Source organism: Ziziphus jujuba, chromosome 12 (assembly GCF_031755915.1).
Source record: "Ziziphus jujuba cultivar Dongzao chromosome 12, ASM3175591v1".
Classification (NCBI taxonomy): Eukaryota; Viridiplantae; Streptophyta; class Magnoliopsida; order Rosales; family Rhamnaceae; genus Ziziphus; species Ziziphus jujuba.
The window spans coordinates 22,645,602-22,663,336 of record NC_083390.1 but is presented as its reverse complement, the minus strand read 5'-3'; the positions used below and the strand labels follow the sequence as shown (position 1 = coordinate 22,663,336).

The 17,735-nt window shown below is 27.2% G+C and overlaps 1 protein-coding gene across 1 annotated transcript; it reads left to right on the top strand.

Moving 5' to 3' along the window:
• Nucleotides 1–5,602: 5,602 nt before the first annotated feature.
• LOC107429475 (ent-copalyl diphosphate synthase 1) lies at nt 5,603–16,455 on the top strand. The gene is made up of 15 exons (XM_048463032.2): nt 5,603–5,802; nt 7,085–7,174; nt 9,099–9,154; nt 9,724–10,027; nt 10,978–11,164; nt 11,349–11,563; nt 12,353–12,473; nt 12,633–12,745; nt 12,868–13,094; nt 13,346–13,461; nt 13,872–13,970; nt 14,232–14,468; nt 15,024–15,138; nt 15,483–15,689; nt 16,073–16,455. The coding sequence occupies exons 1-15, from the start codon at nt 5,718–5,720 to the stop codon at nt 16,307–16,309; spliced, it is 2,409 nt and encodes an 802-aa protein (XP_048318989.2). The 5' UTR covers nt 5,603–5,717; the 3' UTR covers nt 16,310–16,455.
• The last annotated feature ends 1,280 nt before the right edge of the window (nt 16,456–17,735 follow it).

The window sequence follows — 17,735 nt, the reverse complement described above, 5'->3', positions numbered from 1 at the left end:
GCAAATAATAGTATAAAATTTAATCCAGTGAGTTTGGATCAGTTTCTTTGTATTTTCACCTTAGAAACTAAACCAAATTGAATTGATAGTTGGTTTTTAGTTTTCGAAATGAATCTAATTCGATTACACTAAAAAAACCAATCCAAATAAATTGTATTGGATTAGATCAATTGGTTTCATCGGTTGGTTGGTTTTTTTGCACACCCTACGTTAGGAAATAAATTTCCAATAGAGTTTTCTGGATGGGAGAGTATTCAAAAGGATAGGCTTGTAAAATGTTAGGCACCTAGCTCTATTTACCAATACAAGTTGTAGAAAATTTTATATATATATATATATATATTATATAGGAGTGCTAGGTTTGTGAAATCACTCACAACTTGATGGGCAACAACCCATCGATCACTGTCCAATGCATATGGTTGTATACATTGGATGGTGATTGATGAGCTATCCGTAATAACATTTTTGTAAATACATTGGATGGTGATTGATGAGCTATCCCTAATAACATTTTTGTAAATATATATATATATATAGTCCGTCTATGGTATAAATGGTTTGCATGCGGACCTCCAAACATGATTTTTGGAGAAACAGTCGTTAATTTTATCATACAGAAATAAGTATTGACGATGATTTTTTCAAAAATTATCGTCAATACTAAAGTTCGCATGCGGACCGTCCGTATCATATTATTTCTCTCTCTCTCTCTCTCTCTATATATATATATATATATATATATATATAATGTCTTAGCATATTTACTTGAAAACAGTTGTTTTTAATGACAGAATGTAGTATATAAAAACAAGTTATCTAAGAAGATAACTTGTTTTTCCCTTTTCTTTCCTTTCCTTTCCTTTATTTTTTAATTTTTTTTAATTTTAGGATTGTGTGATTTAAACCATCAATTTTTAATAGTGTTTTAGATTTTTCAATTCGTTGTAGATTTGATCCAATTCTTAATTTGGCTAAACAAATTAATAACAGCATTATTTAGATATATATATATATATATATACGGAAATTCTATGGTGAGGACGGTCCGCATGAGAACCGCAGTATTAGTGATGGTTTTTCATAGTATTAACGACGGTTTCTTATAAAATCGTCATCAATACTATGAAAAACCATCACTAATACTGTGGTCCGCATGAGGACCATCCGCACCATAGACGAACTATATATATATATATATATTTTGTTTTCTCTTTCCCCATGGACTTTACTATTTTCAATTCCATTATAAAAAAGGTTCTTAGACAGTATAACTACCAATTTGTTTGGCCAAATTAAAAATTAGACCAATCTACAATAGATTTAAAAATTAAGAGTCTCATTAGAAATAGAATTTCAATTCTAATTTAAGATCTATATCTGTGAAAGCAAAAGTTGTCTTTGGACGGATGTAAATAACGTGACTTACCCTTCAAACCCTTTCAATATTAGTAGGATGAATATCAAAAGATTCATCTACCAATCTTCAAAACTCAACCTTTCTTCTCATCCATAGAAAATTAGAATATCACCTTATTTGAAAAACAGTTAATTTTTTTCATTGTTTGTTTTATCTATTTGCTCCAGGAGAAATAAGGATAGAAGATCCTTACTAAGTTCCAGAGAAAAAAAATCCTTATTAAGTTTTTAATAAAGTAAATGATTAGTTGGTTAAACGAACGTCCACCATTATTTCGTACAGGTGTTTGGTCTTTGGGGCTATAGTCAAACAACATAACTTTGATTTCAACGCCAAATGCACTCGTATATCCAAAAGACAATGTGTACGTTGTATTGCATGTGTAAAGTTTTTTCGTTTTGTTTTGGTTTGGTTTTCGTTTTTGTTTTTTTGTTTTTTTTTAATGAAAAATGTGCCTATGTAAAGTTGTATATGGATATCAAATATAAAATTAGTTCAATTGGTATGCTATTCACTTTTACATTAAAAGGTCGTGGATTTGAAATGTAAGAAATGAAATAAATTAATGTATTATTTATTTATTTATTATATTAAGAAGGAAAAAATAATAGAGTTAATTCCAAGTTTGATATATAAATTAAATCTCCTTGAAATATTAAGAAACTGTTTCATTAGACAGAAGTAAATTTTTAAATTTGTTTCCTTAAAAAAAGAGTAAATTTGTCAAAAAGATTTCATGTTAAATTAAAATGTAAGATTAATTTATATTTTTTTATAGTGTAGATGTGCAAAAAATTTAAAATAAATGAGGAATTTTTGTAATATATTCATAAACAATAGTAGGTAATTTGTATTGTTTTATTCCCACCAACACACACACACACACACACACAAATCTAGTTATTGTTTGTATAGAAGGGGTAAGATAAGGTCAAATGTGCAGTTTTAGAACAATGAGATGAAATGAAACAAAACTAGAATGTAAAAAGGAGATAAGAACAATTTGTAATTTTCAAAAACAGCAAGGATGTATATATTTAAAGTAGAGGAATTAGGATTCTCTTTCGGTTTCTTCGTTTCTTTCCGTTTCCATATTAATCGAAAATTTGCAAGTGATAATAAATAAACCTCTCATACATATCCCCATTTTGTGATAATCATGATTTAGGAATGGAATTTTTCAAGGAAAATTTAAGTTAGCTTAAAACCGAGAACGCTGAGCGCGTGCCTATGGGTTTCGAAGTTGCTTTCCCATCTCGACAAAAAATGGGTTGGAAAATAAACCTTCAACTTCGTGATCAAGATTCTCCTATTTTGCAAAACATTTATGCCAGAATACGTATAAAGCTTGACAGGTAGCTTTTTTTATTTTTCTAAATTGGGGAGAATAATATTACCGTCAAATCTTGAACTCAGGACATAAAAGTTATAACCAGTTATCATAAATAAATAAATATATATATATATATATATATATATATATATTGTTGAAGTTTATAAAGTTTTCACGCATCTTTATTATATTATAATTCTTAATATAGTCTTGCACTTTTTAACTGTTATATATTTTGCACTTTACCTTCTAAAATAGTTGAAAAGCCCTGGCGATATTGTCACACAAGTTATTGTTTCTTTGTCAAAAAAATCAACCTAATCATCCATTTCGGTAAATGAATTTTGAGAAAAGAAATACAAAACCTCAGACCGAGAGCCAATAATATGCGAGACTATGATATTCCAAGGTAAACTTTTCGAAACTCTTAATTACTTAATTAATATAAATAAGAACCCCAAAAACCTTTCCTCACATTTTGCGTGACTAATTATTATTTTGACTTCCTTTGGCTCCTTTAATTTAATAAAACCCTGTTGGCCTTTTTTTTGGTATTAAAATATAATATATATATATATATATATATGTATATATATATATAGATATTATTTTTGCATACAGTGAATTTGGCTCAAAGCCAAAAAAAAAAAAAAAAAAAAAAAGAATGGTTGAAGGTTTTTCTATGGATTGACTTTTAAAACAGAGTACGATAGATACAGAGATTCCTTATGGTCCTACGTATTACAATTCTCCTCTATGGCGACAAATTTTAATGTGTATAACACGAATTAAAATTTCATGTTAAAGCCAGAATATTGGAACAACCAGCGCCAGTCCAATCACAAATTAATTGCTGAATCTTTCTAGACTAATTATTGTAAACCAAGGGAAAAATAATAAATAAATAAATTTAAGAGGACAGAACTGCCCTCAGTTCTAAAGATGCGATTGCGATGCTCCTTGTTGGTTTCGAAAATTATCCAGTCATACAAGTCTACAAGCTATCCCATTTCATAGCAAAAATCATTATCATATTTTGACTCTTTTGGCTTCTTTTATTTCATAAAACCCTGCAGGCACTTTTTATTAGAATATAATATATATATATATATATATATATATAGTTTTTGTGAAATATTAGAATATAATATATATGTGTATATATATATAGATATTATTTTTGCATACACTGAATTTCGCTCAAAGCCAAAAAAAAGATTTATTGAAGATATTTTCTATGGACTGACTTTTAAAATAGAGTATGATAGATATAGAGATTCCTTAATGAGCTGTTTGGTAAAAAGGAAAAATATTGAAAGAAACTGATTTTTAGTTTTTGGGATTCAATTTTCTGAAAATGAATTTTTTTGAAATTTTTTTTATAGTGTTTGGTTAATTATAAAAAAAAACTTACAAGTAATTAAAAAAATTTATATATTAAAATTAAAGGATAAAATTATATTTAAAAATATATATATATAATATCAGTTTTTCAGAAAATTTTAGAATGACACCTCTTTATGGCATGTTTGGATAGAAATAAAGTTAGTGGGAATCTAATTTTCTAAGAAAAGTAATAATTTTTTTTTTGTTTGGATGTTTATTATGAGCTAGAAAAGTGTGGATCAAGGGAATTAGATTCCCAGCAAGAAAATATGTGAGAAAGTGGTTCCCATATATATAGGTGTCATTTTGAAAATTCCAGAGAAATTAGTTTTGAAATTTTTTAAAAATACATATTTACTCTTAATTTATTATACAATCTTAAATTTAATTACTTATAAATCTTAACTTTCCTATTACTTACCAAAGAAACTAAGAGAAAAATTAATTTTCAGGAAACTAAATCCTGAGAATTATTTTTCCTCTCAATTTTGATACTTTCCAAATGGATCTAGTAGGATATACTTTTCCTATTAGTTTTCCATATTACGAAATTTATTTTTTATTGAGATTCACAAATTCTTTCTCTTAAAAATTATCCAAATAAAAAAAAAATTTACTTTTCTAAAAAATTTTAAATTCTCACTAAATTTACTACTATCCAAACATCTCGTAAAAAAAAAAAAAAAACTTCTCCGTATTACAATGGCGAATATGCTACAAATTTTAATATGTATAACACGAATTAAAATTTCATGTTAAAGCCAGAATATTAGAACAACCATCCCCATCTAATCACAAATTTATTGCTGAATCTTTCTAGACTAATTATTGTAAACCAAGGAAAAAAAAAATTAATTAATTGAAGAGGACAGAACTGCCCTCTGCTCCTTGTTGGTTTGGAAAATTATCCAGTCAATAAAAGTCTGCAAGCCATCCCATCCATCTTGTACAACTCTTTGTCAAATCGGAAAATCATCCAGTCATAAAAGCCTAAAAAATGGAAGCTATCCCATTCATAGCAAAAATCATTATCATATATATAGATCCCACCCATCCATCACCATACGTGATTACATGCATCGGTCGCTTATTGACAATGTCAAACGTGATCAAAGGAAGATGAAAAGAAAAGTCGTGGAAATGAGCCAAAACTATGATCCAGACGTGAAGTGGAGCAAATTTCAGACGGTCCCGAAATCACCACGTTGTCCTCCTTTCAGTCACATTATGTGAATTGCACATCTGAGTTCAACAAAATTCGTTTCAAGGAACATGACCAGTACTTAACCTCTCGGGGACCAATTAGTAAAACACTAATAATATTAAACTCAATAAAACAGGAAGGGTTAAGGAAAAAAGAGGGACCCCTTTTTTCCCTTTTTTTCCCCCCCCTCTAAAAAGACGACTTTCAAATGTTTTTTTGCTGACTACTATGCCCCCCAACCCCAGCGACACGCCGCCTTCTAGCAGGAACCTACATGGAAAGTCTACTTGTGGTATGGCCACAAAATGAGGACGTTTTAACTAGGAAATAAATACCCATTAAAAAATTCGCCACTGCGTATAGCTCAAAACACCATGTCTTCTCGTTCTGCCCCCCTCCTCATCCCAGTCAGACCTGATCTTTTAATCACTTCTAACCTTCAGATAAAACCTTTTGCTGGTAAGATTCTGTCATTTGCTCTAATTTCTTCGAGAAAACACACTCTCTCTCACACACACACACACTGGCAAGATTCTGTCATTTGCTCTAATTTCTTCGAGAAAACTGTCATTTGCTCTAATTTCTTCGATAAAAAACACACACACACGCGTATCTAGTTGGCTTATATGCATCTTTTTTCTTGTCAAAAATGGCATCATATCAGTTCAATAATATTATATTTATCTTTTTCTATTGAATTATTATTGATTCTGAAAAAGTTATTTTTCTAGTTGTTGATGAATTATCACCATTCTAATAACTTAATTATATTTATCTTTTCTATTTTTGTATCTAATATTCCCTATTTCCCTCTCAAGAATGGGATCACGTATCCAGCTTAATAATATTATATTTATCTTTTTTTACTTATCGATGAATTATCATTTATTTCAAAAAAGTTATTTTTCTAACTCTTGGTAACAAATTACAAACAAATAGGTCAATTTACACCATTTATAGTTTTTTTTCATTATTCAAACTAAAACAAGAAAAAATGGAATTAAAACATTTAAATTTAAATGTAAAATAAATAAATAAATTGAGAAGAAGATATCAAAAATAAAAAATTTTACATAAAGAAACCACCCATTCTAATAGCTTAATTTGTTTTTACCTTTCATTTTATTTATATTCTTCTTTAATACTCATTTTTACATTTTTTTTATTTTTACTTATTTTATTTTTATTTTTTATTTTTTATTTTATTTTTTGAATGCAGTTGTTGAGTTTTGAATTGAGAACCTTTTGGATCTCTAACTCTGATACCATATTGAATTACTATTGATTCCAAAAATTTAAATTAGTTGGATATGTATTTATTATGTATATCAAGTTTTTTGTGTCCAACACGTGTCAATAAGGGTGCACGTAGTTCAATAAATCACTACAATAAATAAAATAAAAAATAAGAGTCTAAATTGTTATTTTTAAAATTAAAGATTTAAATGTAAAATTTTATAAGTTAAAATATCAAAATGTAATTAAGCAAAAAATATATATACATACACTCATTAAAAATGAAGATAGTATGTTCTCCTTTTTTTTTTTTCCCTGTTCTCCTTTTTTTTTTTTCCCTCTCATTTTCAGTGTTAGAATATTGACTTATTTAAAAAGGCAGTTAATATTTTTCACAGTTTGTTTTGTCTATTTACTATCAAAAAATATGGATAGAATTATCCTTATTGAGCTCTTCGTAAAGTGGATGATCAATTGGTTAAACGTCCACCACTATTTCATACAGGTGTTTGGTCTCGTGGGAGTATGGTCAAACGACATGACTTTGATTTCAAAGCCAAATGCGGTCGAATATCCAAGCCTCGTACTCAGGCTGGTAAGCTTTTTCATTTATATTTCCAAGCCTCGTATTGAAGCTGGTAAGGCTTACTTTTTATTTATATATTAAAAAAAAGGAGTAATTTGGCAATATTGTTGATTTGATTTTTTTTAATTACTGGATGAATTAAATTCGAAACCTCACATATAGAAAAGTATGAACATTGATACAGGCTATATTTACAAGGATCATTGATTTGGTTTTAAGATAGCCACAAAACCACATACAAATACATATATTATTTGCTTATTTAGGATAAATAAAGGTTCAGAAAATCGATATTGATGAAAATATCGAAAATTTAAAATATAAAAATATCCATTAAATATCAAAAGTTATTAAATATTGATAAAAATTTATAAAAATGAAAAAAAATAATAAAAAATTATTTTAAAAAACCAAAATTTTTATTAAAACTTTAGATTAAATTTAATTAATTAATTAATTATCAAATTGACTATAAAAATTATAAAAATATTGAATGAATTTGATATTTTTTTTAGTCATGATGTATATTAAGCATTGATAATTATAAGTATATTATAATAAATAAAAATATGCCCCCAAAAAAAAACACATACTTGATGAAAAAATCTATTAATTAAAATATATAAAATAATTATTATAATTATATTATAAATCATAAAATGTCATCTCAATACGATATAAAATTTTTGGATAATTAAAAATTATTAGTCTTTTCCTCATCCTCATTTTGATATGTAAAATAATGAAAAATAATTATTAAAAGTTATATCTCTTTTATAATTTTGCATGTAAATATTAATATGCTAACTATATGGATCTTATATAAAATAAAATTATTTTTAATGATAATCATTATATGATATTGCCTCCGACGGTTGAGTTTAAAATGATACATATGACTTATTACTTGATCAATTTATTTAGCCACATTTGCAGAGAATACATTTTTTGCATGTCTTTATAATATTTATCTATTTTATAATATTTATAATATAATATTTATCAATATTTTCATATGCATATTCGTATTTTTGTCTATAGTATAATTTATATCTACTTTGTAATATTTCTAGAACTATTAAATTTATTATGGTAAAAAAAAATAATAGGTAAGTAGACAATTAAATATCAATAATATTTACTACTTTTTGTAAAAAGTTAAAAAAAATTTCCATAGAAATTGTTAAAAAATTTCATGAAAATTATGGATTTTTGATAAATTGTGTATGAATTGATGTGGATGTTTAACAAAAATTTTATGAAAATATCAAAAATTTCAATGAAAATTTTAAAATTTTACCCATTTGCATTTGGAACCAAGATTTTCTTTTCATCCTTTGAAAATATGAAAATTTTAGCAAAATTTAGAAAATTTTGATTTTTAAACCTTGGGATAAATATCACTATATAGCTCCATTTGCACCTTCTCTCCCAAATAAAGAAAACCTCTCACATTATCTTTAAACTGTTGAAACTTTGCTAAAATCCATTTTTCAAATAATGAAATTTTGACAAAGTCCATTTTTCAGGTAATGAAGTTTTGACAAAGTTTTATAGACAGACACACAAATTATACAACTCTAATTAAAAGTAAAATTATTCTTTTTTACATCAATTTTATGCATGTATAAATTATTTAATAAAAAATATTTGCTAAAATTGCATATGATTAAACCAGTGCCTTTTTTTTTTTTTAAAGCAAATTAAAAGCGAAAAACCCATGATAATTCAAAAAGATAAAGTGTTATTTATTTATGTATAAAGTGATAATTTTGGTGAAAGATGAAATGTTATTTATCACACTTTTGTTTTATGTAGTACATACATGAGACTCATCATTCTTTTTTTTTTTTGGGCTGAAAGAAAGTCATCATATCCTATGTATGTCTACAATATATACACAAATTAAATGTGCTTCAAAATGGTATGCCAGTGATAAAGTGCCTCGGGATTAATCTAGAGGATGGCGTGGATGGGGGAGCTAGAAAGGTAAAAAGTTTGAACAACTTTAGACAAGTTTTCATTTTCATTTCTTTTATGTTTCAAATATTTTTATGTCTAAGAGATATTTAGAACTAATTACATTTTAATATATTTAATTTTAAAAAATTTTATTATTTAATTATTTAATTTTTTAATTTAACAATTTAAATTTTTATATTTTCTATTTATTATATTTTGGATCTAATTTAATTTTTTTTATAAGATTTAATAATCGTTTCACGTAATTTGTATTAAACGATATTAAATTTTAAATATAAAAATATAAAAAATATAAATATTTAGATATAATTTTAAATTTTATATTTTAATATATATCTTATAATTTAAAATTTGATGTAATTCAATGTCAAATATGTGAGACAATTATTAAATTTTGTTAGACAAAAGAAATAAAGCCTTAATTATAGCAAAATAAAAAAAAAATTAAAAATTTATATTGCTGAATAAAAAATTAAAAAATATAATTAAAAAAACTTTAAAATTAAAAATATCAAAAGTTAATTACCTATCAAAATTATAATTATACATGGCTTTGATACGTATCATAATTAAAGGTTTGCACGAGGAATGAGATAGGGGATCGTGTGTTATCCATCAAATCAACATTGGGAAGTATGAATGATGGAGAAATAAGCATTTCGGCATATGATACGGCTTGGGTTGGTCTAGTACAAGATATAAATGGGAGTGATCGTCCTCAATTTCCGAGTACCCTCCAATGGATTGCTAACAATCAGCTACCAGATGGTTCTTGGGGAGATCATCAAATCTTTTTGGCTCATGACCGGTTGCTTAACACTTTAGCTTGTGTGATAGCATTAAAATCATGGAATATTCATCCTCAAAAATGCCAAAAAGGTATTATATACACACACACACACACACACACACACACACACACACATAATATTGGGAAACAACTTCTTTCGGATTTTTCTAGCTCACCGCAATGACATGTTCCAATATATATATACATATATATATATATATATATATATATATATATATATATATATATATATATATATTTATTCTAGTGCAACTTGACAGCTACACTAAAAGAGGTGGAAACAAAGCTTTCATGGCACACAGTGGCATGTTCAGCCAGCGGATAATTCAATGTGTTATATTTGCATGTGCAAAGTTTTTTTTTTTTTTTTCTAATGCAAAATTTGCATGCCTAAAAGTTGCACATGCATTATTTATTTATTTATTTATTGTTCTATTAAAATGGAAAAAATTGGTTTAATACTAAAATTGATAAATAAATTAAATCTCGTTGAAATATTAAGAAACTGTTTTCACTAAATAAAAGTAAATTTGTCAGAAAAATTTTCATGTTGTTACTTGTTAAATTAAAATGTAAGATTAATCCATAATTTCTCATAACATGCAGGTAGATGTGCAAAAAGTTTAAAATAAATGAGGAATTTTTGTAATATATATGTTCATAAACGATAGTAGGTACGTAACTGGGGATTGTTTTATTCAGCAAAAAAAAAAAAAAAAAAAAAAACTAGATATTGTTTGTATAGAAGGAATAAGATAAGGTCGAATGTGCAGTTTTAGAAAATAATCAAACATATGGGGATGAAATGAAACAAAACTAGAATGTAAAAGGGAGATAATAACATTTTGTAATTTTGAGAAACGAAAAGGATTAAGAAAAATAATAAAAAATAAAGTAGGGGAATTAGGATTCTCTTTCGGTTTCTTCATTTCTTTCCGGTTCCATATTAATCAAAAATTCGCAAGTGGAAATAAATAAACCTCTCATACATACCCAATTTGTGATCATCATGATTTAGGGATGAAATTTTTCAAGGAAAATTTAAGTAAGCTCAAAACCGAGAACGCTGAGCACATGCCTGGGGGTTTTGAAGTTGCTTTCCCATCTCTACTAGAAATGGCTCGAAAAATAAACCTTCAAGTTCCTGATCAAGATTCTCCTATCTTGCAAGACATTTATGCCAGAAGACATATAAAGCTCTCCAGGTAGCTTTTATATATATATATGCATATATATAGATTGGGTGGGGGTTTTATAGCTAGATATTGAACTCATGATTTGGAAGTCATCATCATTGGTTATAAATGCAAAATATATATACATATTGTTTAAGTTTTGAATAAAAGTAAGTATATTCTTTATAAACGATATATTAATTATCATATGTAGGATACCGCGGGACATAATGCAACAAGTGCCAACAACGCTACTCTATAGCTTGGAAGGAATGCCAGATTTGGACTGGGAAAAGCTTCTCAAATTACAGTTGCTAGATGGGTCTTTCTTGTTCTCTCCATCCTCCACTGCTTTTGCACTTAATGAGACCAAAGATCAAAATTGCTTGAAATATTTAACTAGTGTGGTTCAGAGGTTCAATGGCGGAGGTAAGAGTATGCCTTTTATCTTAGTTTCGTCTCAGATGTAAATTTTTTTTTTCAATCTTTTATAGTGTTTTTTTTCTTTGGTATATCTTTTCTAATTAATAAATCTCTAAATTAATTCACTTAATTTGTTATACTAGTAATTTTATAGTCACCAAAATATTAGCTAACTTTATTTACGATATGTTAAAAAAATGAGATCTATTTTGTTATTATTTATCATTTTTAAGTAAATAGTTTTGATATAGTAAAAACACAATAACAATTTTATGGTAAGAATACTCTATGTGATAAGCCACATTGTTTAAATAATATCATATCATTTAAATTTATTTTGATTTTTTTTTATATAAAATCTAAATAGAAAAATAACAATCCATTAGATTTATTAAATTTATATGAGATCCAATTAAATAGATATATATATATATATATATATAATTTTAAAGTTGTTTCAAAATTTATATTTCTTTTATAGCAAACAATATAAACGATAATATTTGTCACATAAAATGTCTTTATCACAAAGTCCTCACAACATCATTTCTATATTAAAATCCTTGAATATAGCCTCGGACTTTTAAACTAAATAATATATGTTTATGTTTTGCACTTTAACATTTAAAATAATTGAAAGGCCATCGCAATATTGTCCCATAATTTATTATTTCTTTGTCTAAAAAATCAACCTAACCATCCATTTGGATAAATGAATTTTGAAAAAAGAATGTGCAAAAACTCGATTCTGGGACAAAGTGTCACTTACACTATCTTTTGTTTATTATGGCTTAGTCCCAAACGTGTACCCGGTTGACTTGTTCGAACGCATTTGGGCTGTGGACCGGTTACAACGCTTAGGAATATGTAGAATCTTTGAGCCAGAGATTAAGGAATGCATGGATTATGTATACAGGTATATAAATATTTGCCCAACCACAGTGTACATTTATATATGCTTAAAAAAATTGAAAATTAATAGCGAAATTAATATTATATGATATAATATATATATATATATATATGTATATACGTTAGTCTGATCATGAATAATATTACCCACATGAATTATCAGATACTGGACCGATAAGGGAATTTGCTGGGCAAGAAATACAAAAATAGAGGATATAGATGATACAGCCATGGGATTTCGGCTATTAAGATTGCATGGCTATAAAGTTTCTGCAGGTAATCAAGTCTTTAAGCACAAATCATAAATCTCCAATATATATATAAATATATATTAATTTGATTTTTTTATTTTAAAGGTGTGACATAAAAGTATTTGCTAATATATATATATATAACAGATGTGTTTGGGCATTTTAAGAAAGGTGGAGAATTTTTCGTCTTTCCCGGACAGTCAATGGAGGCGGTGACCGGAATGTTTAATCTGTACAGAGCTTCTCAGGTGATATTCCCAGGAGAGAAGATCCTTGAGGATGCCAAAGACTTCTCGTCCAAATTCCTAAGACAAAAACGAGCCTCTAATGAGTTGCTGGATAAGTGGATCATAACCAAGGATTTGCCAGGCGAGGTAATTATATTATTTGCTTAACACCAAAGATTTTACAAATATATAAAAAACTCTAAGGTAATGAGACTTTAATATACATACATAATCCATTTATATTGGACAACAATTGAGTGTCCAATTAGGTGTAATTTATAATATATTCTATCTTAATTATGTATAATTGGGTGTATCAGAATCAGACTAGATGTTTTATTGGAATCTTTTAAGAATAATAATAATAATAATAATAATAATAATAATAATAAAAGCAGGTGGGGTACGCGCTAGAGGTTCCATGGTATGCAAGCTTGCCTCGAGTGGAGAGTAGATTCTACATTGAACAGTACGGTGGCGAAAATGACGTTTGGATTGGCAAGACTCTCTACAGGTTCAATTTTTGTCTCTTTACGCATCTAGAGTTTTCTTGGACCAAATTTTTTTTTTCATTTTTGTCATTATGAATTTTATACTTATTACTTTCAAAATTATATATCTCATGATAAGTAATAGTTTATATTCTATCAATTTAAATTTTTAGGAGAAATAATAATTTAAATGTGGTTTTACCTTTTCAGATAGAATTAATAAGTTTTGAATTTAAAACTTTTTGATAAATAATAATAACATGAAATTAAATTATATACTGCTTCAATCCAAAAGCTTAAATAAATTATTTTTTTATATATTTTCTCTACTATATAATAATTTTTAAAATTAGATAAAAAAAGGATCATAATTATAATTTGGATTAAGGCATCTAACTAATTAAAAGGTAAACACTGTTCTTTTGGCGTACAGGATGCCATACGTGAACAACAATGAATACCTGGAGCTTGCGAAGTTGGACTACAACAATTGTCAAGCATTGCATCGGATGGAATGGGACAAAACGCAGAAGTACGAGAAAAAACCACCCCTACCTCCTTAATCATTTGTTAACATAAAAAAATGAATTTATTTATTATATTATTTTATAATTTTTTTTGCCACAATTTTTTTATTAGCGTTTTTCTGGTTAAAAATGTTAATTTAGTCACAGACTCAAAAATTTGAAACCCTCCAAAAATATTGCTGTGGCGAAACTATATATTTGCTGTCAATTAGTATACACATTTAGCTACAAAAATTAATATAGTGGCCAAAATGCAAAATAGACAGGTGGTACAGAGAATGTGAACTCGAGGAATATGGATTAAGCAGAAGAATGCTGTTGTTGGCTTACTTTCTGGCAACATGCAGTATTTTTGAAGAAGAAAGGGCAAATGAGCGATTTGCATGGGCCAAAACCACTGCCTTAATTCATACTATTGAATCTCATTTCCGTAAGGACGAAAGTAGTTGTCTGAAGCAGAGGACTGACTTTGTATATGAATTCAGAACTAGAGCCAATAATATGCGAGACTCTGATATTCCAAGGTAAACTTTTCAAAATTCTTAATTACTTAATTAATATAAATAAGAACTCCAAAAAATTTCCTCGCATTGTGCGTGACTAATTATTATTTTGACGTCTTTTGGCTTCTTTAATTTCATAAAAGCCTGTTGGCCTTTTTAGGGTAATAGAATATAATATATATATATATATATATATATATTATTGATGCATAAAGTGGCATATTCCATGTATCTTAATAAATGAGAAAGATTTTTGATAAATATCAATTTGGTTCTTAAATGGGTATGTCCAATGATGTATAGATCATGGTTTTAACTACCAATAATTTCTTATTGTTTTCATATGATTTATTTGGCACCAAAAATGACAAGGCAAAAAAATTATAGAATCTTCCATTGTAGATGCCAAAAGTAATACTAATACTTTATTTATTACCATTCATAAATAAAGGGTACTCATTATGTGAAGTAGAAAAAAGAAAAAGTGACAAAAAAATAACATAGCCTAAATATATAGTTAAGACATGGCCTATGCATAATGATGCATTGATGCAGGAGGTTGAATACAAAAAACAAAGGACATGGTCTTGTAGAGGTGTTGCTGAGAACCTTGAACCACCTTTCACGGGACACACACGGTTCAGACATTAGTGACCATCTACTTCAAGCTGTGAGTTAATTAATTACCTCTTTAAAATCCCCTATTTTACGAATGACTTATTATTATTAGTTTTTGCCTCAATCCCAACTTTCATAAAGCATATGTTCTATGCTACATGATCTGCAAAAGCTCTTGAATTTGAACTTCTCCACCCGAATATATATATATATATATATATGTAGCACCCAATAAACTTATGTATCTACCATATTTTGAAGTGATAATTAAATTTCTTTTTTTCCAAACCTTTTTTCGATAATTAAACAGAGAAGATATTCAGTTTGGCTCTATATGAAAACTAGCAAGTAGAAAAAGTGGTATATCTTATTTGTTAATATGTGGTTTTCTAACAGTGGGAGAAGTTTCTGGTAAAGTGGCAAGAGGAAGGAGATATCCACCATGGAGAAGCAGAGCTTTTGGTTCGAACAATAAATCTCAGCGCAGACCCTACAATGATGGAGTTTCAACTTTCATCAATGAATCCTCAGTACCAGCGACTCTTTAACATCACCAATAGAATCTGCTGTGAACTTTGTAATTATCAAGACAAAGAGCACCAGGTTAGATGAATTAAGTCATTTTAGCACAAAGTATATATTAATATCTACATTCTTTTTCGATTAATGTTTCAGACTTATCTTTGTATCTCTAGAAATTATGGAAAATTTTTTTTTCAAGTTTTCTTTTAATTTGACACGTAAATTTCTAATTCTAATATTGATCAAAACAATTCATTAAATAAACTGCTAAAACTTTTCAAAAAAATTGATTATGTACTGAAGGCAGAAGAGGTGATTTTGCTATAAATGGAAATTAAATCTAAATGGTCTTTTTTTCCTGTAATTAATTCCCTGGAATGTAAAGCTAAGTAAGCAAAAATAAAAAATTAGAAATGCTTTCTCTTTTGACACATTTCTCTATGTTTTTTGATTTATTTATTCAGATGTATGAAAATGGAAGCTATAACATAAAAACTGAGGGCATCACAACACCACAAATAGAATCAGGCATGCAAGAGCTAGTGGAGTTGGTGCTTCAAGACTCCTCCTTGGATGGAATAAATTCAAAAGTGAAGCAAACATTTCTGACAGTGGCCAAGACTTTTTATTATGTTGCCTACTTTGATGTTGAGACCATTAGCTACCACATTGGCAAGGTACTCTTTCATAGGGTAGGCTGATTAGTTATCTCTCTTCGAACTAATAAATTTGTTTTTTATTGTTTTTCTTTTTTATGTTTTAATAAATCATGTGAACTGTAACATAATTCCCTAGAAAAACTAATTGTATTACTTTAAGGAAACTGATTTGGTAAATAAGTTAATTAGTGCTATTAATCATGAAATATACTTTCTTTCCTGGTTCCTCGCTCTCCTCAACATGTGTGTCCTTTCAATATATGAATGAATGTTTATCCAATTAGCTTTTTTAGTTTTTTGTTTTTTTAGTTTTTTGTTTTTTAGTTTTTTTTTTTTTTTTTTTGGCCTAGAATCAAACAAGGGAAAGCTTTTATACTTTTTCTTTTATGCACTTAACTATTTATTTATATATATATATATATATATATTTTCCTTTCCAACATTTTCATATGATCATTTGCCTTTCTGTGATCTACTTTTTCCTTTTTTTTATAGGGTAGTTCCATTTTTTTTTTTTAATTGTGTAAAACAGGACAACAGATTTCTGCTTTTTTTTTTTTTTTTTCCGTCAATGAGGACTACAAAAGTTGAAATCTTCAATCTTCTTTCTATTTTGTAATATTTAAGAATTAAAAAAAAAAAATGAAACGAACAGAGTAAGGGAAGAGGAAACGAATTGACTTAAAGAAAGAGAATTGTCTTTGAAAATAATACACTTTCCGTCACCAATTCTTCCTCTTTTAGTCCCATGCAAAGAATGACAGGAGGACTATTGCAACCGTATGTATTTTTTTGGCCGCTACGTTTGAAGATTCTCCGCAGCCATTAAAAGATGTCATTTTTGTCTCATATGAAATCATTCATAAAATGGACCACCATCATAAGGAAGTATATATGAACAAATTATTATTATCAAAAAAAAAAAAAATGTATATATGAACAACAAAAGGAATTCATCAATTTTACTTGGAGAAAAAGTTGCTCACGTTGTTGAACAACAATAAGATTTATATACAATTAGGCAAAAATAAAAACTAAAAAACAAAAATTGAAAATTAACCGCGTTAACACAAACCATACCAAACAAACTTGTGTTTGTGGTAAAAAAATATGTGAAATTATTTTAAAGAGTATATTTTTCAAATTAGAAAATATTAACTTTAATTTATTTCTTTGACAAAACTCTTCATTGTGTTTTTTATTTTAATGTTTCCTATAAATATTAATTCCTGTACACCATTGAAGAAATTAATAAACATATTTTTTTAATAAAAAATTATGTTATTAGTACAGAAATTTGTGCAATACAAAATAAAAAAATGATATAACATATAAACACAGAACGGATTAGACTGTCCAATTTAAAGAGTTAAATCATTTTTTTATATTTAAAATGTCAAAATAAAAAATAGATGAAAGTCTTTTTTAAAAATTAAATTTTTAAAATAAAAAATATAAAACAAAAAAA